Source organism: Mustela erminea, chromosome 1 (genome assembly GCF_009829155.1).
Source record: "Mustela erminea isolate mMusErm1 chromosome 1, mMusErm1.Pri, whole genome shotgun sequence".
Taxonomy (NCBI): Eukaryota; Metazoa; Chordata; class Mammalia; order Carnivora; family Mustelidae; genus Mustela; species Mustela erminea.
The window spans coordinates 154,794,970-154,819,703 of NC_045614.1; the positions used below are offsets into that span (position 1 = coordinate 154,794,970).

Here is a 24,734-nt window from a genome sequence, read left to right on the forward strand (position 1 = left end):
ATTTCTAGTTGGAGAATATAATCTATATGTGGATGTGAATAAAACAATAAACAGACTGACTAACTGCCAATTTGTCAGCAGTTTATGAATGAGATAATTAAGAAAAACATGCTTTATGGAGTATGGCATTAACATGTAAATCATGTTAATAATATACTTGTGCAGAAGTTCTTCTATCCTTATAATTACTAATATTTGCTGTTCTCTCTCTCATCCCCTGTGCTCCAGGGCCTCGTGCTATGCTCCACATGCATCATTTCACTTAATACCCAATCTGAGGTAGATGAGATTTCATTTGACAGAGGGGAAAAACTGAGACCAAAGTAAAACGGCTATGCTATAGGTCACATGGCTGCAAAGCCACATGATTGGGATGCTAAGCCAGCGATCTGCCCCCAGAGCCTCTAATTTCAGCCCCTACATCACTCAGCTACATAAATCTGGTCCCTGAAAACAGTTATTTTCAGAACAGGAACTAAAAACAAAGAGATCTAACACCAAAAAAGCACTAGCAGTCTTCCCCCCCCTTAGTACACTTAACCCAGTTCATTTCCCCCCCACCCCTTTCAGTAAAAGCTATAATCTGCAGGATTGCAGATTCCTTCTTAAGGAGCTAGCTCCTGAAGTATAAAGACTGTGTATCTATTCTAAGTAACTTCTGCATATTACAGCATAGACACTTTGTCAGCAACACTAAGAGAGGAAACGAAGTCAGGCTCCTTTTTTAAAATAATGCGTATCTATTTCTTGTTTGTTAAATTTATATTGTATTTCAAATGGCATAGGAATTCTCTTTTTATTTTATTTTAAAGATTTATTTATTTGAGACAGGGCATGCATGAGGAGGGAGGGGCAGAGTGGGAAGGAGAGGGACAAGCAGACTCCACAACTGACCATGAAGCCCCACACACGGCTCAATCCACAACCCTGAGATCATGACCTGAGTATAAATCGAGAATTGGATGCTCAACCAACAGCCACCCAGGCACCCTACTCACCTAGGCCTGTGATATTTCCAGGACTAAAAGGCACCAGGGTTTTATCACAGACCATCTGCCTCACCTGGTTTTTTCCTTTCTCTTCCTAGTGATTTCTAGAGTATTCTTCTAAAGGGCTGCAAGAATAAACATACAACCTACAGAATTCAAATCCAGTCTTGGGAAATTTTAAATTTACTGTTGTAAAATCCAGGGAAAAGAATTACGTATTGATTGATCACTATAGATACAAGGTCAAATATATAGATCAATCACGAAGGACGTAAGTGTGTATTTAAATGTAAAGGTAAGTAAAGTAAGCATACAACAGCTCAATTCTTGGGGCGCCTGGGTGGCTCAGTGGGTTAAAGCCTCTGCCTTCAGCTCGGGTCATGATCCCAGGGTCCTGGGATCGAGCCCCGCATTCAGGCTCTCTGCTCGATGGGGAGCCTGCTTCCTCCTCTCTCTCTACCTGTCTCTCTGCCTACTTGTGATCTTTGTCTGTCAAATAAATAAATAAAATCTTAAAAAAAAAAAAAAAACAATAGCATAATTCTTGGTTAAAAGAAGGTAAGAGCAAGTCATTGCCACCAGAGATGCCAACATTTACATCTGTTAGCAGGCTGACCAAGGAGAAGCCTAGCCATTGGCATTCAATGGACATAGATCCTTTCGATTCATCAATGAAAGTCAAGTCCAGAACATTTTCAGTCTTTGTCTTGTTTATTTGTTGACGAAGGGTTTCTAGGAAGATTTAGCAGTGCTTCAATTTTCTGGACGTCATCTTTGGATTGATTTTTCTGTAACCTACTTTCAATTTCTTCAGGGAGGAGCTCAGTAAATTGTAGTCTGGCTTTGCTGTAATAAAAGAATGAAAAGAATATATCATGTACTGCTTTGTTTTTTAGTTCTTAGATTTTTTTTAAAAGATAGTATTTATCCATTCTCCCTGTGCCTTATGAGCAAACATTACTCTTTGTACATCAAAAACAACGACTTCCTATGCTCTCCTAATCTGTTCCACTCACAGGCTGACTACTATTATCACATCACCAAAATGGACACTGCTGTGGCAGCAGCAGCTTTGATTCCTAAAATATTCCAGAGTTCCTGCAGGGATATCATGCAAGAACTAAAGCACCCCCAGCTCAAGTGTGAGCCTTGAAAACTGGCTGCCCTCTTGCCCTCAGGGCCAGAGGCAGGGCAAGGAGCGGGGGGAGCTGATGTGAGGCCCCCTGCCACTCCATCACCTCTCTGTTTCCAGATGTTAAAGGAACTGCACAAAGGCTTTAACAATTTCAATATGGAAAAGTCAGATGGGACAACACTATAGACGTATATTTACAAAGAGTTAAAATCCAATTTCCAAATAATACATCAGTTCTTTTTCTAAATCTAGTATTAGCTTCTTCCTTTAAGTGATTATCAAGGTCATCCATGACTTTTTCCCCAACTCTTCATTACAAGGTTTGACCACTTCTTCTAGATCTCCATAGCTAGTTTTCTACATTTTCCACTCACTAAGGCAATTTTTTATATTCTCACTCTGTTTGACCTTTCTGTAATTATTTTCAAGCTAAGAAGCAGGCATATAGTAAGTTCTTTAACTATGTATTGAATTAGGGTGCCTAGGTGGCTCAGTTGACCTGCCTTCAGCTCAGGTCATGATCCCAAGGTCCTGGGATTGAGTCCCACATCAGCCTTCCTGCTCAGTGGGGAGCCTGATTCTCCCTCTCCCTGCTGCTCCCCCTACTTGTGTTCTCTCTCTGTGTCAAAAATCTTTTTAAAAAAACCTACATATTAAATTACCTCCTCAGTAATACCACATATATATCGTAGACATATAAATATCCTGTAAGTTTTTGACCCTTCTTCCTTCTAAAGTATCTTTCATCACTATAATTCAATTCAGTTTATTGTTTTTAGCCATTCTTGAGATTTTTTCCATCTCTAAATAACTGATCAACTTTTCTAGTTATTTTTCTGGTTTCCTTTTTTTTATTGGGATACAATTATTATCTGTTCATATTTTTCAAAACGTTAATACTTCTCCAACTTTCTGTATCAAATTCAAATACCAATATACTTTCCTTACTTTTCCAACTCCTTTCTCAAAGCTTCCTTTTCTTAAAAAACAAAACAAACAACAACAAAAAAGTTTCTTACGACACCTAAAGACCTAGAAATAAACTAATGCTTTCATGCTTTTAATTCTCCACATCACATTTTATGCTGGCACTTAGAATTTTAAGTGCTTTATCCTACAACTTAGATGACTACATATTCCACCTACCCTCTTAATAATCTGGAGAAGAGGAGTGAATGAAACAAATATATATTGAGCATTGTGGTATGATTCTGCCCTCAGAATGGCTGAGAAAACAAGAGGGCTTGAAGTTAAGTAAAATAGCCAAGGTCATAGAATTAATCAATAGCCTAGTTGGGATTTAAGGTATGTTTTCAAGGTTTCAGTGGCTGCAGAATCCATACTTTTTCTCGTATAGAACCTAAATCCCTGAACAACTGATCTAGAGATATTAAGAATTTCCATGTGAATATGTGTGTTTAGCACAAATGGAAGCTTCAAGTAAAAATATGATAAAAAAAAAAAAAAAAAAAAGACTTTATCTATTTAACTACCAAAACAGCAGCAGCTTTCGTCAGTACACAGGAAGCCAAGCCACAAGAATCCTTCGTACCAGGAGTCCTAGGTAGCAGCCTGTTACGGTCATCTTACAAAAAATCAGCACAAAGTCTACTCTCAGTCTGATAACTGGACCCTAGGGAGTGACTAGATGGCACATGTCAAAGTTTTCCTCCTCTTCAGTGGCATCCCGCCCACTAACAGCCACTTTAACTACCTAATTCATGTGCATCCACAGCAAGAAGTGGAATCTTTGAATGTAGACACCTAACATGCTCTGTATTGTTCACAGATGCACATGTAACGTGGGATATAACCTTTTAAATAATGCCAAGTGAAATTCACTCATTGCTGTCCATTTCCTTTAAGTAATTTCCCATGCAGTCAAGAATATAGAAAAAGAAAAAAAATATGCAACCAAGTGAGGTTTGGAATATCTTAACTTAAAAATAAATATATCTAAAGAATGTCCCTCATCAGATTAAAAATAAAATTAGTGTCTTTCAGTTTTCTATTCTTTCAATAAAAAGATTTAAAAATCAGATAGTGTACAAGTTGAAGAAAATGAAACACTTCTTTGAGTTTTATTTATTTATTTTTCTAAGTAATCTCTACACCCAACATGGGACCTGAACTCACAACCCTGAGATTAAGAGTGCTTCTCTGACTGAGCCAGCCAGGTGCCCCAGAAACTCATCTCTGTGTTGAGAGGCAGTTTAGAGGAGCTGGGTTGAGAGAGCATCAGGCTGGCTAAGAAAGTCAGATACCCTCATCTTCACATGCTCCTTACCTCTCTTCCAGCTTCAGCTCATGGAGTGCCTTACGATCCTTCTGTGTTCTCTCTTGGACAGTCTCACCATGGAACTTCTGAAATGCCATCAACAGACTTCCTACAGGAGTGCTGAGAGGGAAGTAGAGAAAGCTTTGGACAAAGGAGCCATTAGCCCACACACCATGGGAAGGTTTGCTAAGGCATGAGCAACACTGACTGAGCCACTTCTTCTCTGACAGGTATAGGAACTCTGACAAAGTGTCCTTGTCGAATGAAGAGAAAATTATTAAGGCAATTTCCTTCCTCCTCTTCTAAATGGTAGAGAAAAACAAAGACTGCAACATCCTAAAATTAACTGGTATAAAAACAACAGGTCTGTAAGTTGGCTCTGTGTTTTATCATGAATGATAAACTGGGAAAATATATAGTTATGACAGTTCTAGTAAGGAGATTTATACCGAAGATTTCTCAGAAGTGAAATCAACACCAGGAATGGTACCGAACCCAGTAGGAGGCAGGAACTGTGGAGGGCATTTTGGTTGGAGGAAGGATACTACTAGCTTCTGGAGGTGGAACCCCCAAAACATTCTCAAATTCAGAAGTCTGGCACAACAGTCTCACCTATAATGTCAATAGTTACTATCAAGAAACTGATATAGATAACACTTATTACAATAACAGAAGAGGGTTTGGTTTTTGTATTCTTGAGGAGACGGAGTTTTTGTCTCTGATATAACTTAAATTTCCACAGACTGCAATGTAAGTAAGCTCATTCAAAAAGGTATTTTTGCTAAATGCATATGTCCACTGACAAACAGATAAAGAAAATGTGGTCTATACAATGGAGCACTATGCAGGCTTTAAAAAGAAGATCCTGTCACACGCTACATGGATCAACCTTGAGGATGTTATGCTAAGTGAAATAAGCCAGTTATAAAAGGACAAATATTATATGATTCCATTAATATGAAATATTTAAAGTAGTCAAAATCATAGAAACAAAGTAGAAAGGTGGTTGCCAAAGGCTGGGGGACAAGGGGAGGGGAGATTTAATGTTTAAAGGGTAAAGAGTTTTCAGTTTTGCAAGATGAAAAAGTTCTAGAGATCATTTGTACAAAGTGTGAATATACCTAACACCACTAAACTGTACACTTAAAATGGTTAAGATGATAAAACTTATGTTATGTGTTTTTAATGACAAAGAAAAAGAAATTATTTTGGCTTCTAATTTCAACAATTTTCCCTTTCAAACTAAGCTGGTATATTAACAACATAACAAGGCGTGCCTCACTGGCTCAGTCACTGGAGCATGTGACTCTTGATCTTGGGGTCCTGAGTTCGAGCCCCACATTGGGGGTTGAGTTTGCTAAAAAAGCAAACAAAAAAACACAATATAATAAACATGTCAGCAATGGATTATGACATGCTGAATTTTTAAAAAGAATTTTAAAAAAGAATGCATGAATCTACAGTGTTACTTTCTCCTAAAAAGGGGATAGGAAAAGGGAGGGCATAGGTGGAGGGAAAGGGAGTACTCTTCTAGTCAAGTAAATGCCAACTAACAAAAACAAAGAAAAGACAGAACAAATCATTTCGCAACCATCTGTGTAATAACTGATGACACCAACAGTTATAATAGATCATTAAAACCACAAGAAAAAAGATAGCTGGAGAACAGGCTATTCAATCTTATCCTACAGATTATTTGTTAATCACAATGGGAAAAAGATACCCTTAGAGTGCAGGAATTTAGTAGATACCAAATGTGGTAGGCAGAATTCTAAAATGGCCCCCCAAACTGTCCTGCCTTAATCCCTCAACTATAAATATATTATACCCATGATTATATTACAAGGGAAAATTTTACAGATATAATTAAGGTTAATTATCAGTTGAATCTGAGTCAATCAAAAAGTAAATTATCTGGATAAACCCTTTAAAAGCAGAGTTTTCCTTGGTGGCAGAGTAGAAGTCAGAGAGATTCAAAGCATGAGAAGGATTCAACATGCTGGTTGCTGGTTTGAACATGGAGGGGGTCACCATGAGAAGGAATGGGATGTCTCTAGAACAGTGGTGCCTGGCTGACAACCAGCCAGGGAACAATGACTTCAGGCCTACAGCCACAAGGATCCTGTCCACAACCTGAATGGTTTAGGAACAGATTCTTCCCCAGAGCCTCCAATAAGAGCCTGACTGACCAACACTGATTTTTGTCCTTGTAAACCGTGAACAGAGAGAGCCCATCTGAGCCCATCTGAGTCTGTAGGTCAGACTTCTGACCTACAGAACTGTGATGTGATAAACAGGTAGTGTTTCAAGTTGCTAAAGTTTGTGGTAATCTGTCACCCAGGAGTGGAAAACTACTGTACCAAGTCATTAAAATTAATTTCATTTATAATCGCTGATACAATGTCTCTTGATATGATACATGGAAAAGGAAACAACTTCACTTATATTGTGTTTCTGATGAAAATATTTAACCTAAATCTAATCCTGAGGGGATAATAAAAAAAAAACTGAGAAATTTTCTGGGGGGGAAAAAGGCAGTGGAACTGTTCTAGTTTAAAGGAATCAAGGGGTGCCTATATGGCACAGTCAGTTAAACCTTAGATTCTTGGTTTCAGCTCAGGTTGTGATCTCAGGGTCCTGTGCCTGAGCCCCATATCAGGCTCCGTGCTAGTGCAGAATCTGTTTCAGTTTCATTCTTCCTCTTCCTCTGCCCCTCCTGCTTGTATGCACTCTCTAAGAAATAAATCTTTTCTTTCTTAAATAAAGAAATCAAAACCATAAAAATGATATACAATTGGATCCTGGGTTTAAAAAAATTATTCTAATAATTAAAAATTTTTTTACTATGGACCCTATCTTAGATAGCTACATTGAGTCAATGCTAAATTATTTATTGTGATGATTATACTGTGATATCACTGGCAAATATTCATCATTTCATCCTGGGAGATACATGCTGATATATTCAGAGATGAGGAATTATGAGGTCTCCAAAGACTTAACCAAAAAGAAAAAAAGAGAAAGAAAAAGAACTGTACACACATTACACACATATACAGAGAGATATAAAATGAATACAGCAAATGTTAACAACCGGTGAATGTAAGCGACGAAAATATGGGTGTTCAATGTACTAAGTCATTCAACTTTTCTATAGGTTCAAAATGTTTCAAAGTAAAAAGCTGAAGAAGAAAATTTTTAAAATTTATTAAACTAAACAAACAAAACCCAAACAAAACTTTTTTTTTTTTTTTTTAAGACATGCTTGCTAATTGTTTCTTATTCCTTTTTCCTGCTCCTTGCAAATACCATTGTTCAAATTACAAATAAGTTCAGGTGTCAGTGATATATAAACAGTTTTTACTCAGTGACAACTGTAAGTAAAATTAACCATTTGAGGTAGAATTTGAATTTGACAGTCAAAGTCACTGCCAATATAAGACTGAAGACCTAGAAATGAGTGAGATTTTAACAGGTAAGGCATTAATGAATATTGTGTTAATTTAGAATGAAATTGTGTTAACACTTACCCCAGCAAGGCTCCAATTATGCCACCAGCCACCAGACCATGCAGGCCCAGGTTTATTCTAAAAAGACCTCCTGTGACAGCTATTTTAAAGCAAACAAATAGAAAAAACCCTGATATTAAATTTTCTTTAAACACTAGAATCTATCTTTTAAGTTTTCCTTCTATAAAAGTGACATAAACCCCTAAGTAAGTTTTCTGAACCCAACATGAATATACCGCCATGATCTCTTCCACACTGCAGGTTCAAAGGAAAACATTCCTTTTATAAACATACTTTCTCCATCTGTTCTAGGGTCCAATCTCCTCATTCTCTTCAATGTTTGCCTATCTCCTCTTAAGAATCTGTAATTTCTTCACTTCCACCTCTTCCATTTCTTCCTTCTTCAAGAAAAGCCTTCCCCAAATAAAAACCCCTGCAGTTTATACCTCCCGCCACCACCACAGCCTCACCCCCTTTCTTCACGGCCACACTCCTCAGGCAGGCCTACAAGCGGGCATTTAGCCTACAGTGCCACCTGGTGGTCAGTGTAGAGGTCCTCTTTCCTTCCCATGGGAATGCTCTAACTATGATGTAATTCATTTTCCTCCCTCACTAGGTACAACTAATGCCATCTTAGGTAGTAACATTGTTTTTTAAAAAAATCTGAGACCTATTTCTCTTATTTAAGAACTATTTATCATTTTTTAATTTTCTATGTTTTAAAATTAACAAGAACGAAAATTATCTTTAATTCTATTACCCAGAGGTAGTAATAAATTTGATCTTTTTTTCCCCCAAACGAAACATTTTTAAAAAATAAGATACTTTTTAAAAAACCTGTTAGAACAGCCAAAATCTAGGACACTGACAAAACTAAATGGTGGCAAGGATGTGGAGCAAAAGAAACTCATTCACTGCTGGTTGTAACCCAAAAATGGTATAGCCACTTTTGAAGACAGTCTGACAGTTTCTTACCATATGGTTCAGCAATCATGCTCTCTGGTATTTAAACACAGGAACTGCAAATTTATGTTCACATGAAAATATATACACAGACATTTATATATAGCAGCTTTGTTCATAATCGACAATACTTGGTAGCAACCAAGATGCCCTTCAGCTGCATAGGTAATAGTAGGTAATGCATAAACTGGCATTCAGACAAAGCACTAAAAAGAAATAAGCTATCAACTAATGAAAAGACACTGGAGGAAACTTGAATGCATATTATGAAGTGAAAGAAGTCAATCTGAAAAAGCTATACAGTGTTATATAACATTCTGGAAAATGCAAAACTGTAAACAGTAAAAAAAATATCAGAGGTTATCAGAGGTTGGTAGGTGGGATGCACAGGTAGAGCAGATTTTTAGGGCAATGAAAATGGTCTTTATGATGATGGATATATGTCCTATTTGTCCAAACCCATAGGATGTACACCAAGAGTGAATCCTAAAGGAAATTATGGACTTCAGGTGATGATCCATCACTGTAGGTCCTTCAATTGTAACTAATATCCCACTCTGGTGTGAAATGTTCATAGTTGGGGAGGCTACATGTAAGTGGGGGAGGGAGTATATGCAAAAATCTTTGTATCTTCTGTCCAATTTTACTATGAACCTAAAACTGTATTAAAGGTGGGGAGGGAGTAATGAGGCTTATTAAGCTGTAAGCAGCCATACACCAAAAATGGAGTTGGACTCTTTATTATACATAACTATGTTTTCTATGAATAAAGACAATTTACTTCGTTTTTCTCATTCTTGGTGCTTTTTGTTTCTTTTTCTTACCTGAATGCACTGGTTAAAGTCTTCAGTATAATGCTGAATATGACTGTATTTTTCTCAAGTACCTAAATTACAAGTGTATACATCTCTGCTGTATTCCTAGTCTTAGGGGAAAATCATTCAGTCTTAAACATGACATTTGCTGCAGGTTTTTTCATAGATGACCTTCCCTTTTATTCCTAGTTTGTTGAGTTTTTAATTCTGAATGTTGGATTTTTGTCAAATGATTTTTCTAAGCTAACCTTAAATTCCTTGGATAAACTCACTTGGTCAAGATATAATCATCCTTATTTGTTGCTGGATTTGGTTTACTAGTATTTTGTTAAGGATTTTTGTGTGTATACTTTTTTTTTTTTTTTTAAAGTAAGCTCTATACCCAACATACGGCTTGAACCCACAACCCTGAGATCAAGAGTCACACACTCTGCCAACTGAGCCAGCCAGGTACTCCTGCGTATATACTCTTGAATGATAGTGATCTGTTGTTTTCTTTGTTGTTTTCATCTGGCTTTGGTATAAGGATAATACTAGTCTAACAGAATGAGTTTGAAAGTGTTCTTTCTTCTTCTATCTTCTGGAAGAGTTTGTGAAGGAAATTTCCCAAATACCTGTTGAAGACATCTGGTCCTGGGCTTTTCTTTGTGAAAAAAATGTTAATAATTTAGTTTATTAACTTACTATGGGCTATCCAGATTTTCTATTTCTTCTTGAGTAAGTCTTGGTAATTAGTGTCTTTTGTTTTTTCTTCTTGGTCAGTCTTGCTAAAGGTTGTCTATTTTGTTATCTTTTCAAAAAAGCCAACTTTTGGTTCCACCCATTTTTTTCTTTTTCTTTCAATTTCAATGAATTTTGCTTTAATTCTAATTTCCTTCTGTCTGCCTACTTTGGGTTTATTTTGCTTCTCATTTTCTAGTTTTTAAAGGCAGAAGCTTAGATCGTTCATCTGAGATCTTCTTTTATAATGTAGATGTTTATAACTATAAATTTCCTACCAAATACTTATTTGGGTGCATTTTAGAAATTTTGACATGTGTTTTCATTTTCATTTACTCAAAATATTTCTAATTTATCTTGTGATTCTTTGTGGTCTATGAGTTATTTATAAATATGTTGTTTAATTTCCAAATACTTGTGGATTCCCCCATCTTTTTTCAGTTTAATTCCACTGAAGTCAGAGAAAATATTTTGTATGATTTCAGTACTTTAAATTTATTAAGACTTGTTTTGAGTCTAGCCTGAAGATTATCCCAAGCGCACTTGAAAGGAATGTGTATTCTGCTATTGTTGGGTAGACTGTTCTATAGATGTTGGTTCATACAGGTTGATAGTGTTGTTCAAATATTCTATATCCTTGCTGATATTTCCTCTAGTTGTCCTATCCATTACTAAAAGTGGCATATTAAAGCCTCTAACAACTATTACTGAGTTGGCTATTTAGGAGTTGGCTAAATTGAGGAGTCTCAATTTAGTGTTTGTTTCATGTATGTAAAAGCTCTGTTGCTAGATGCATTTATGTTTATAAATGTTGTTTCTTCTTGATTAATTGGTTCTCTTAACATTATAAAATATCCTTCTCTTTGTTGCTAGCATTTTTATATTAAAGTCTATCTTGTCTGATACTAGAAGAGCCACTCAAGCTCTTTTCCCTACTGCTTGCATAGTTTATCTTTTTCCATCATTTTACTTTCAACTTACTTGTTTCCTTGAACTAAAATATGTCTCCTGTAGACAGCATACAGTTGATCTTTTTTTAATGGAGTCAGACAATTTCTGCCTATTGATTGCAGTGTTTACTCATATTTAATGTTATTACTGATATAGCTGGGTTTAGGCCTGCCATCTTACTATCTGTTTTCTATATATCTTATTTCTTTTTGATCTTGTTATTACTTTAAAAAGTTACTTTCTTATTACTTGCTTTATGGATTACCCTACGCTTCTTAATTTATCACAATCTACTTCAGATCAGTAACTGTTTTAGTCCAGTAACATGTACAAAGACTGTTCCAATACAGCTCCACTCCTCTTCCATTTTTGTGCTATTATTGTCACTTACATTATGTATATATGTTAAAACACAACAATACAATGTTATTATTTCACACAATCATATATACTTTAAAGAAGGAAAAACGTTAAGAAAGAAAAAAATGGGTTTGTGACTTCTTTTCTATTAACCTACATATTCACCATTTCTAGTACTTTTCATTTCTTCCTGTCAAGTTACTACTTCGTAACATCTCCTGTTGGAAATATGTCCCAACACATTTCCATTGCTTCCCTCTCATTTGTGCTATTAATGTCATATTCAGTTTTAAACACGCTATATGTCTAATACTTCGATTTCATTACTTTATGTATTATTATTTATGCATTATCTTTTATATCAGTTAAAAGAAAATATATATTTATATAACCTTTAATAATTACTTATACAATTATCTTGACCAATGCTCTTTAATGCTTCATGTAGATTGAGGTTACCATCTGGTATCCCTTCCTTTTAGCCTGAAGAATTTCTATAGAATTATGTAAGGCAGTTATGCTAACAATAAATTTTCTTTCTTTGTTTATCTGCCAACGTCTTCATTTTTGCCTTCAATTTTGAAGAACGGTTTGCTAGATATAGAATTCTTCATTGACAACTTACTCTTTTCAGGCCTTTGAATGCCATTCTACTGCCTTCTGGCTTCCATCATTCTGATGAGCAATCGGCTGTTAATCTTATTGGGGCATTCCTTGTATGAGTTGGTTTTTTCTTGTGGCTTTTAAGATTTTTCTCTTTCAATAGTATAATTATTACATGTCTAGGTGTGACTCTCTTCATGTTTATTCATCTTACAGTTTGTTGAGCCTCTTTGATGAATGGATTAATGTTTTTCAACGAATTTGGCAAGTTTGTAGTCTTATTTCTTAAAATAGTTTTTTTCTGCCCCTTTCTTTTCTCTCCATCTAGCATTCCTAGCAACCTGTTGGTATTTGATGGTGTCCTATAGATTGCTGAGGCTCAGTTCATTTCTCTTCATTTAAAAAAATTCTGTCCTTCATGGGCACCTGAGTGGCTCAGTCAGATAATTGTCTGCCTTTGGCTCAGGTCATGATCTTAGGGTCCTGGGATCAAGTCCGGCGTTGGGCTCCCTGGTCAGCAGGGAGTCTGCTTCTCCCTCTCCCTCTGGCCCTACTCACCACTCATGTGCTTACTCTCTCAAATAAAACCTTTAAAAAAATTCTGTCCTTCACAAGAGACAATCTATATTGATATTATCTTCAGGTTCACCAATTCTTTTCTGCTACTTCAAATATGATGTTGAACTCCTCCTCTCCAGTGAACTTTTAATTTCTATTGTTATATTTATCAACTCCAGAATTTTTACTTGATTCTTTTTTATAATTTGTCTTTACTGACATACTCTATTTGATAAGTCGCTGTCATCAAACTTTTATTTCTTTAAAAATGGTATGAAGCCTTTTCCCTGCTATGTTCAACAGATGGGTCCTGTCAGAGACAGTCCCAAAGACTGCTTTTTTAAATCCCATCTTTGCGTATCTTCCAATTTTTTTGTTTTTGTTGAAAACTGCATATTTTAGGTAATAAATTACAGCATCTCTAGAGTTAGGACATCCTTTCAGGGGATGGCTATAATTCTTTGTTTATGTAACAACTTGCCTGGACCAATTCTACAGTCTTTTTTCTGCAGACTACAGCCACTAATGTCTTTCTTTAATTTTTATCTTTATGCCTGGCTTCCTAGGCATCATTCTGGCTTAAGCAGTCATCCAATGAGTCATCAGAGGTTATGCTTAAACATCTCAAGTGAGTAAGGTTTCCATCCCTTGCCAATGTATCTGTGGTTGAAGAATGCATTCAAAGTTTATAATCTTTTCTGGCTTTTTCTTTTGGTGCCCACAATTAACCATTACAATGAGCTAAAGATAAGCAGCTTGCTAGAACCCTTACCAGTCTCTCCTGAATTTGCATAAATACTTACACATGTGTGCAACTTTCCAAGTGCTAGGAATAGTGGGATATTAAAGACTTCTTGGGCTGTCTTGTTCCCTAGATATCCCTGTTAAGATTCCATCTCCTCTGCCAGGCTATTCCTCATCTCAAATAGTAACAAAACCTGGTTAGGTGTGTGACATTATCCTTCCCTGTTGCAATTATTTTCAGCAATACCCTTGGAATTTTCTGATCTCTGCTCCAAATAAACCCAGCCAGCTTAAGCAGCAGAAGCTGATTCTCCAACCTATCCTTGTGAAATTTCTGCAGCATGGAGCTGTGGGTTAGAGGGCACAGACTCTCTATGTTCTTAATGAGACTCAGTATAAATTCTTGGATAAATGCTTACTGATCAGTTGGGTCCTTGTGGTCAACTTCAAGCATCTTTAAATGGTTGTTTTTGATAATTCTGTCCAATTCTATTATTGCTTTTTGTAGAGAGGATTTGCCAAGCTTCTCACTCAGCCATTCCAGACGTCAAATATACATTTATAAATGTCCAGATTGAATGCCAAATAATAATAATGAGAGGAGATATCCTTGACCTGATTCTGACTTCAGGGGAAATTACTTTATGCTACACCATTAAGTTCAATGTTGGTTGCTGGTATGAGATAAAAACTTCTATTGTATTAAATGTGTTTTTATATTCTTATTATTTTTACTAATTTTTAAAAAGATTTTATTTATTTATTTGTCAGAGAGCAAGCGAGTGAGCACAAGCAGGGGGAGCAGCGGTAGAGGAAGTAGCAGGCTTCTTGCTTAGCAAGGAGCCTGATGCAGGACTATTTTTACTTATTTTTACACTCAATTTACATTCAAGAAACATCTTTCTACTGTACTCTGCATCAGAGAGTTGTGAAAAAGGCAAAGACTTTTCTCTGATCAAGTAAGTCATCTAGGGGCGCCTGGGTGGCTCAGTGGGTTAAGCCGCTGCCTTCGGCTCAGGTCATGATCTCAGAGTCCTGGGATCGAGTCCCACATCGGGCTCTCTGCTCATCGGGGAGCCTGCTTCCCTCTCTCTCTCTCTCTGCCTGCCTCTCTGTCTACTTGTGATCTCTGTCAAATAAATAAATAAAATCTTAAAACACACACACACACACACACACACACACACACAAAAGTAAGTCGTCTAGCAGAGAAGCAAAACAACAGCTGTAACATAATGTTATAAGTGTTTCAATTAAAGTATTTACAGTAAATTATGGGAACACAGGGGAAAGACACCTAAAAAGAGCCAAAGACAAGAAAATAGAGGCTAGAAAGGACCTCTAGGGAAGCTGAAGATGACAGATGAGTGTCAAAGGTAGGTCCAATAAAAGTTGAACAAAATTGTCTGTGGGACTGGGAAGACAGGTTCAAGAAGATGGACCAATACATGTAAAGCAAGACTATGCTGGGTTTGGGAAATCAGAGTAGAGTCATAGGATGGAGCAAGAGCAATATATGGGGGCCAGAAGAAGAATCAACATTAAAATGATGGGAAACTATGGAAGAAACTCAAGCAAAGAAGTGTTACGATCATATTCATATTTCAAAAATGGCAACACTGGAAGTGGAGCACATGAAGACTAGAAACAGGGAAGACCAGACAGAAGCAGTGGGAAAAAAGAGGAGCTGAGGGTCCATTTATATTAAAGGAATATAAATGATAGAACTAGAACTTTGGAAAGCGGGGGATAAAGGGCAGAAGCATATCATTGCTTAGCTTTGTTGCTGTTGTGGTTTTTGTTTGTTTGTTTTTTAATTTAACAGGGTAGAAGATAGAGAACATAACAGCAGGGACAAGTATGGAAGCTGGAGGAGGAAAACAGTTTGGTCTGGATACAGGCATTTGAGTCTACACAGTACCCATGGAAAAATGGCTGCAAGTTAAAAGTCTGAGCTGCTTCCATGCTATTAATGCCTATTTCTAGTTTTGTATTTTAAAATGTTTCCACTCAACTGTTAAGCTCAAATTATGTGTATGTGTGTTTGCCTGTGTGTATATACATATACGCAGAATACATGTATGTGTATGTATAAACACAAGGAGAGCATGCACCCCATAAAGAGCACAAGTGATAAAGCAAATGGGCTAAACTGTTAACAACAGTTGGGCCTCCATATATAAAGGCTATATGGTGTTCCTTGTATTACTTTTATTTTTAAAACTCTCTGTAAGCTTGAAATTAATTCCAAATTAAACATTTTTTAAATGTTATGTACACTATATGTATGTTTTTGTATGTGAGAGAATGTACACGAGTTAGTTAGTGCTTGAGTGTATTTGGCACTTTATTCGCATTTCTGGAAATAACATTTCAATATTTTTTTAACGTTCATTTTAAAGAGTTCACATTTACCAGAGGCATAGAGCTTTAAAATAAAATCCAAGCTCTTACATGAAAAATCTGATCCCTTTCTACTTCACTTAACCAATCTTATCTCAAAGCCACTCTTTCCCTCACTCACTATGTTCCGGTCGTATTATCCTGCTCTTGAGAAACCTTTCTTGCCTTAGTGCCTTCATCCTCAATGTTCCCTTTGCCTAGGCTACTCTTTTTTATAGGGCTTACTTCTTTCCATTTTTCACACATCAGCTTCAATGTCACCTCCTCATAAAAACCTTCTCTGATCACCCTGACCATCCCACTGCTTCACCTATTTGCTACCTTTTATCACAGCAACCAATCTCCCCAACCACATTAGATGGTAAACTCCATGAAAGCAAAGACTTTTTCTGTTTTGTTCACCAAGTACACCAAGAGCCAAGCATAATACCCTTCATATATTTTGCAAGAATGTTGAATGAGATGTGATAAGAAGCTAACCAAAGAATTCAGTAGCTCTTATTTATAAGTCCTTAAATATTTTCCAGACCATATTTGAGAAGACTGAAAAACACAAACAAGAACAAAAATGTCTTACCTCCTGCAATGACAAAATGGCTTAGGGCATTTTTATTTCGGTACACATTTAGACCAGTGTTGACTGTGCTGGGAAGAAGGGAGAAGGAAGAAAACATAAAATTTAAAGTATATTCCCCTTACTTACTTACTTACTTTTTTTTTTTTTAAGATTTTATTTATTTATTTGACAGAAAGAGATCACAAGTAGGCAGAGAGGCAGGCAGGGGGTGGGGGGAAGCAGGCTCCTTGCTGAGCAGAGAGCCCGATGTGGGGCTCGATCCCAGGACCCCAAGATCATGACCTGAGCTGAAGGCAGAGGCTTAACCCACTGAGCCACCCAAGCGCCCATCACCCTTACCTTCTTGACCACAATTTTCACTAAAAAAGTGCCCACTATGTCAATTCCTGGTCTTAGTCTAGGCCCTGTCAATATGTTCCAGATTACTAATATGCCTATGGATTTTCTAGGTGATCCGCCTTCTGGTCAGAAGAATGAGCCAAAAGAACAGTCAAATTTCTAGAAAAAATACTCACTTAGAAACAGAAATGTAAAGAAGAGTTTTGCAGAATTTCTCTTACTTAGAAACTTTGTACCTATTTGGATAATAGTAGATTTCCACCCATGGATGCAAAACTACATTTGGCCTAATCTTTTACGCAGAAAGATAAAAGTTCTTGAGGTGAAGGGTATTATCAATCACTTTCACGTGGGTATTTAGTTTTTAAAAATCCCACTTGCTCAAAAGATGTGCTCCTAAAAGAATACCGAGAGCCTTTGTCATGATTCAGAGAGCACTTACTTGAATATAGTCACAAACACTGTAGTTCTCCAGCTCCAGCGCCAGCCATACCGGATGAAGCCTCGTGTGGCTGCACGATGTGCAGATTGCTAAAGGTAACGAAAAGGCTGTGAGGCTCCAGAACACCCTGGTACCTTCTTTATTCTGAAAATGGGGCAGAGGGATGTTGGCTATGGATTAGGCAGGGACACCTAAACAGAGACATCCTATAATCTCTAGAAATATCATTGTTTAAGTGGTGAAGCTAGAGTGAAAGTCCCACACCATTCTATTCCATCAGGAAATGGAAAAGGCACTAAGAATTACCAGTGTCAAAAAAAAAAAAAAAAAAAAAAAAAGAACTGCCAGTGTCAAGCAAGTAATCTAACAGTGAGGCATAAATTGACAATCTATATGGTAAATGCCATGGCAGATATAAAGCTAGTGGCAGACATGCTTTTTATATTCAGGAAATCTTGGGAAAAAGAAACCATAAAATTAAAAAGCACAACCAACTAAATGGTAAATTAAAGGGAAAGGACGATAGTAAAATAGATAGGCAGGAAAGGAACAGATATTTACCGTATATCTTCTATGTAAAAGTTGCGTTAACGTATTACCTCATCTAATCTTTACAACATGTTTTTCAGGCAGGTGCTTCAGTTTTTCCACACACCATGGAGCAAGTCTGGTGTAATATTCTGAGGATATGGTCTAGACTTTGAGAGAATTCCCAAGTGGATCCTTAACTACTATATGATATTGGGCAAGTCAAAACTCTCTGGAGTATCAGGATGGATGGACTCATGGCTTTATGTTTTGTTTTCTGTTGTCTTTTTTTTTTTTTTCCCAAGATTTATTCATTTATTTTAGAGAGAGAGCATGTGAGCAGGGGGAAGGGCAGAGGGAGAAGGAGAAAGAGAATCCCCAAGCAGACTCCCTGCCTAGTACAGAGGCCAACACAGGCCCCAATGCCACGACCCCGAGATCATGGCCTAAGCAAACACCAAGAGCCAGATGCTCAACTAACTGAGCTACCCAGGTGCCTCTGAACTCATGGCTTTTAATAGGTGGATAAATAAATAAATAAATATAAAAGTGTGCATGAATATGTGTATAGAAGTACAGATGAACACACACATTTCCTAATATTGTCTACTTAGTGTCCAAAAGCCATGATAACTCTATAAGCAATGAGCGTACCCAGCATCAAATCTTAGTTTTTAAATACCATTTTTCCACTAAAAGAAACTAGAATGCTTTGGTGATAACTAATTCTGGAGCTGGTGCTGGGAAAGCAAAAGGTGAGCTAGCAACATGCTGCTATGCTCAAAAGTAAACATATGTTCAAAGAATGATGGGACCAGATCAAAAAGACAAAGGAGCTAGTTTGAAGGTCTCTAACTGTCCAAATCTACGTCAATTTGAGCTTCACGATAAATAATGGTAATAATGGATTATGAACCTATAGACTAAAGTAAGAATCCATGAGTCTACACTGATACAAATAAATCATAAAGAAACAAATACAGGAGGAGGGAAAGTTCTTCCTTAAAGCTGACTACTAAAAAATAAATATAGGAAAGATGGAATTAGAAAATAACCATATAGCAACCACCACAGTACTAACTCTTCCAGGTAAGAGTAATCACTGAATGCTAAAACTAGAGCACAGAAATTTGTGGAAAAATAGGATATTTACATAGTCTCAAAATATCTTATAAGTACCCATAAGAAACTTACTAATTACAAGGGGGAAAAAAAAGTACTCTTACAGTGGATAAAACTGGCAAAGACCATCTCAACCAAGTGCCTAAAGTATATATCAGTAAAGAAACAAAAGATACTATGTGCTCCGGATATAATGTACTAAGAAAAAACAACATCAATTCTAGGATGTTCTTGATAAAACTCACAGCTGAAATCTAATCATGAGGAAAACGCTAAACGAATCCAAATTGAGAAACATTCTACTAAACATATAGCCCACAATCTTAAAAAATGTCACAATCAAGAAAGTTAAAGAAACTGTTCTAGAGGCATGCCTAAAGAGGCATGAGAGGCAAATTCAACATCTGATCCAGGACTGAAAAAAAAAATTATTTACTTTTCAAATAAGTTATATTAGTGGGCCGACTACCAAAACTTACATAAAGTCTGTAAGTAAGATAAAAGTACTGTATCAGTGTTAATTTCCTAATCTGGATAATATATTGTAGTTATATAAGAGAAATGTCTTTGTTTTCAGGGAAATATATGCTGAAGTATTCATCATGACTATACCTTACTCTCCAGCAGTCACAAATAAATAACAGTATGCATTATACAGAGAATGATAGAGAATGATAAAATAAAGCGATAAAATGTTAACATTTGAAGAATTTGGGTGAATGGTAGAGAGGAATTCTTTGTACTACTTTTGCAACTTAGTTGCAATTATGTCAACTAAATCTGACATAATTTCAAAAAAACCTCAAAACAACCCTCAGAGCTGTAACTTCCTCACTTATACAACAAAAACTGATATATACAACAGAACTGATATACAGATCTAACAAATGAATTAGCACTGCAGTTATAAAGGCTAATTATTGTTTTAGTGTGAACTACTGTCCTTCATGGAGGCTCTGTGAATGGGGCTAATATGCTACAGCTAACCTTGATGATTTAGCGAGGAATTAGAAATATATTTCAGGAAGTAAAGCCATGGTGGTAAACCCTCTGAAGATAGGAACCGTGGTCTGACAAGCCATGTGTATGCACTTTAGCGTTAGGATATCCACTGTTATTAAGTATAGACTTTGTTTCTCTACTCTGACATCATAAACCCTCCCAACCCACCTACCTGAGTAAATTTAAAGTAAATCGCAACTGCTGTGCCCTCAAATACTTTGAGAATAGCAGTACTTACCACAGCATCAAACCGGTTATGATAAATTTCTGCTTGGCTCTGCTCAACATACCGCTGTTTAGCATGAATAAAAGCTGGTATTCCCCCATATGCCCAGCCAATGATGCCTGCTGAAAGTGCCGCCTTATAAATATTCTCAAGTTCCTTTGAAGTTCTCTGTTGTTCACTAGGAAGGACATCAGAAAGACAATGTTGTTTGAGATCAATTTATGGATACTGCTCTCCAAAAGTAGTTCAAGATTATCCCAATACTAACATCACATCTTTCATCATGGGCAGAATCTTCTGATAAATTAAATCTTCCGATGAATTAAACAGCATGGTTATATTATAAGTACCTCAAATCTCAGCCAATTTTAATCTACGCTGTTAGAAATTAGGCTATTAGTTGATTACTCTTGGAAAGACAGTGACTAGAAGGGGCACAAGGGGAGCTTCTGGAATGCTGCTAACAGTCTCTCAGTATTGGTATATAGTTTGTGAAAATTCATTGATCAATATACTTATGTATATTTTTCTATGTGCATACTATATTCCAACAGGTTTTTTTTTTCCCCTAAGGTGCTTTTATTAGAGGACTATTAAACTCAACCACATCTCTGGAAGCAGGAAGAATCTGTAAGCTGGATCCAAAGATCAGTATTTTCCTTTTTGAAATTTTTAATAAGGATTTTATTTATTTATTTATTGAGAGAAAGAGAGAAAGTGCATGAGCACAAGTGGAGAGAGGAGAAGGTGGGGGGAAGAATCTCAAGCAGATGCCTCACTGGGTGCAGAACCTGACCCAGGGTCTTGCTCCCACAAGCCTGAGATCATGACCTGAGCCAAAATCAAGAGTTGGACACTTAACTGACTGAGCTGCCCAGGTGCCTTGTCAGTAACAATTCTGACATCAGAATCAATGAGTCTTTACAGTTCCTGCATCTACAAGAGAAACCTAATTTCTTAGAAAACTATAATTCTTCTACTTATGTCAATAGGAAAAACTCCAGTAATTTGAACCCTGTATTTACCTTTTATAGTGAATAAGATAAAAAACATTTACCTAAAAACTGGTATATGGTAAAAGTCAGAAGAGAAAATATAAAAGAGCTTAAAACTTAACAAGCCAGATGTATATGCTTTGCCTCCTTTTTGTTCCCTGAAAAATTCCATGACCTGGGTGATATTTATCCCCATTTTGCTGATATGGAAATAGAGGCTCTAAGTCCTATGGTTGGCCCAAACAGCTAATGAAAAGTTAAGAAACAGCATAGTGGTGGAAAGGACCTAAACTACAAATGGTAACATGGTTGTGGTTCTGGTTCTGTCACCCACTGTTAAGTAACCTGCAGCCAGATCACAATCTCCATAAACCTTAGTTTGCTCATCTACAATGGAGGGGAGCCTGGAAATTACACTGCATTACCTTCAAATTTATTTCAGCTTCAGCATTCTGTGGTTTATAAAGCTGGTCAAAAGAACCCTCTTCTATTATGCACTATATAGGATCTTCCACACCTATCTCAACTATTAGAAGGAAGAAGGAGAAAGGCTGCCTTGTTGTCTTTAAAATGAAGATGAGGGGTGTCTGGGTGGCTCAATGGGTTAAGCATATGCTTTTGGCTTGGGTTATGAGGTCAGTATCCCCAGATGGTGGCCCATGCTGGGTTCCCTGTTCCTCCCTCTCCTTCCGCCCCTCCCCCTGGCTCATGCGCTCTTACTTGCTCTCTCAAACAAATAAAATCTTTTTTTAAAAAGATGATGAAATCTCAAGAAAGCAAGTAAATACGATTCTGTCAACAATCTCACAATCTCAGCAACATCATAAAACTTCAAAGTTAATTTAACCACTGGATAACACTGTAGTATGGTAATACACTCCATGAAAGGGCAAATTTTTCACCAGTAATTGATAAATGAATAAATGATGAAATGAATGAATGAATGAATAAAGTATCCTGAGTTTTTCCACTACCGTTAATTCACTGTGAAGGGTTATCCTTTATTCTGAAATAACCTTATCTGTTAATTCAGCTAGTATCTTTTTTCATAAAATGAGAAATTAGTTGCTATTATTTTTTATATATTCCTTATTTGACAGAATAAAAATTTTACAGGTCTCTTTGCATCTCTTCAACCTTCCTTTTTTGGAGAGGAGCAGGGGTTATGGCCACAAAGTATCAGTTTGGGATAAAATGAAATAAGAAAAAGAATACTGGAGCCGAATCTTGCAGATGTGGATTCCAGAGTCAGTCTGGACACTAATTAGCTCGGTCCAATTCTTCTAATTTGTAAAGCCAGGGGATTACACTAAAACTATATTCCCTAAATATCCCTAAGAGCTGGAACATGGAATGAGTTTCACCCTTACAGTCTTAAATTTGTCCCCGTCAATCATCACAACTACCAAATGACAATGTCAGGATACAAGCCTGGGATACAAATATTACAACGCCAAATCTTATTTAAAAATAAGCCACATCCAGGGGACCTTCACCCCAAGATGGGGCACCTCTTCGTAGTCCCCTCCCCACAGACCCTAGGCACTTTTACTCTTTGACAAACAGGTCCCGGAGGCGGTCCCATCCGGATTCCGAGTACTCGGGCTTTGGGACGTTAGAAGACAGCTTCTGATTCTCCGCGGGAGCCTCCGAATCGGCGGCCACAGCTCCCGCAGCAAAAACCCGAGGGAAAGGACTCAGCTGCCGGCAGGGGAAACTCTGTGGCGCTGGCCGCCGCACCTCCATGGCCTTCTCCGAACCTGCGGAGAGACACACGCTTGGGTTCTCAGGGCTGCAAGGCCTCCCGGAAACACGGTGTGAGGACAGTAAGGATAACCGCAGTAATAAGTCGGTGAGGACCCATGCACTACGCCCCACCTAATCTGCTGCCAGCCTCGTCACCACAGCTCTGGACATCCTCTTCCTCCGTGCGGGTGCTCACTTCGGAAGACCTTGGCTACACGAGACAGGAAGTTCCACCCTCACTGGGGAAAAGCCAATGGGCGGGGAGACGGCGGAGCCCTAGTAAAAATACTTCCGGGTGGAGGCGGGACGAACCCCAGCGGTGTCAACCCTACCCGCCCTCCACCCCGGAAGGGAATTGACGGCCAGTAGCCATCTTAAGCTCTGCGCGGGCTCGCTTCTCATCTGTTTTCTCTGGGTCTCTCTCAGTCTCCTGGGCCGCACAAAGCGGGCCTAGGGCAGACTCCAAGCGGCCAGATGTTGTCACAAGCTGAAGTAATCTAACTTGTTTAAAACTCCGGAAATTCCGCACGAATGAAAAAGAAAATGCAGTATTCAATTCTAGTGGAGTGGGAAAGGGAAAGACAATTTGCACAAATACAAGCCCAACCTGTCACCAACGTGCCCAGGCCTCCCGGCCGGGGAGGACACCACCCATAGTCTTCAATTCTGGTTTCTGGAAAGAACCGTGGCATTGAAGATGGGTCTTGGTGCCAGATACACCGAGATTTGCAGAACGCTTTTTTGAAGAATCAGCTTTGGGTGGTTCTTCATAAGATGGATTTTACTCCCTTTAGTTGATATGCCTACTGTTGCTCGAAAGGCAGGACAACTTATGGAATTTCTACCAGGTGTTTTTCTTTGATAATCCAGCAATAATATCAGTGCAGCTTCTGCTAACATATACTTTGAGGTATAGTTTTTATTAAAATGCATGCATTTAAAATATTCCCAAACTGGTTTGTGTAACTTCATTTTACTGGCAACCAAACATAGTCTGTTATTTTTTGTCAGTCCCTACCCCTCCTTTAATCCTTTCTACAAATTCAACACTGCTAAACTCTTTAGTAGAATACAGCAAATAGAATTTTGGAATTGGAAAAAAAAAATTTTGGAATTTGATAAGACCCAGAGGAGTGACTGACTACAGGGATTACCTTAATTAATGACAGTCATCTGGGTAACAGGTTTAGATTAACTCCCATCATAGCACTTACTACATTGCACCACAACTTCCTATTTGCTGATGTGTCTTAGTAGACTAATTCTGAGTTCACAGACAAGGTATATTCACCTCTGTAGGTCCAGAACCTAGCATTGTGTCTGGCAGGTACGCTGGTGAATGAAGAATTTAGATCCCTTTACTCCTGGCTTTGACTCTAGGTTGCTACTTATCCCATATAGACACCGGTGGGTACCAGGATAAAGTCCCAAGGCCTGAAAGTCCAAAAGAATGGCTGTGAAGTCTACAGTCTACATGTAGAAAAAGTTGAATGCTTGTGATGATTCCAGAATAATTCTGGGATGAAGGAGGGCTTGGAATTGTGGAGCAAAGATGTTGGGCAGTTACTACTTAAGTCATTTGTATACAACTCAAATGTCCCCAGGACTCACTACCTCATAGATACAAATGATGTCATATTAACAGGTAAATTTCACTAACTCCAGAGCTGCCTTCTCTGCTTCTTTGGTTAACTTTGGGAGCCTCATTTGTAAGGTTTTGCCATTTAGT

General features: G+C 37.6%; 1 protein-coding gene across 1 annotated transcript; it reads right to left on the reverse strand.

Annotated features, from left to right (window-relative positions):
- Positions 1-1,681: 1,681 nt before the first annotated feature.
- Positions 1,682-23,262, reverse strand: TIMMDC1 (translocase of inner mitochondrial membrane domain containing 1). The gene is made up of 8 exons (XM_032347874.1): positions 23,138-23,262; positions 22,812-23,019; positions 20,277-20,442; positions 17,387-17,475; positions 16,606-16,673; positions 7,933-8,011; positions 4,412-4,522; positions 1,682-1,835 (listed from the first exon to the last, which is right to left on the reverse strand). Exons 2-8 carry the CDS (start codon positions 23,003-23,005, stop codon positions 1,685-1,687), a joined length of 858 nt encoding a protein of 285 aa, XP_032203765.1. The 5' UTR covers positions 23,006-23,019; positions 23,138-23,262; the 3' UTR covers positions 1,682-1,684.
- Between the last annotated feature and the right edge of the window lie 1,472 nt (positions 23,263-24,734).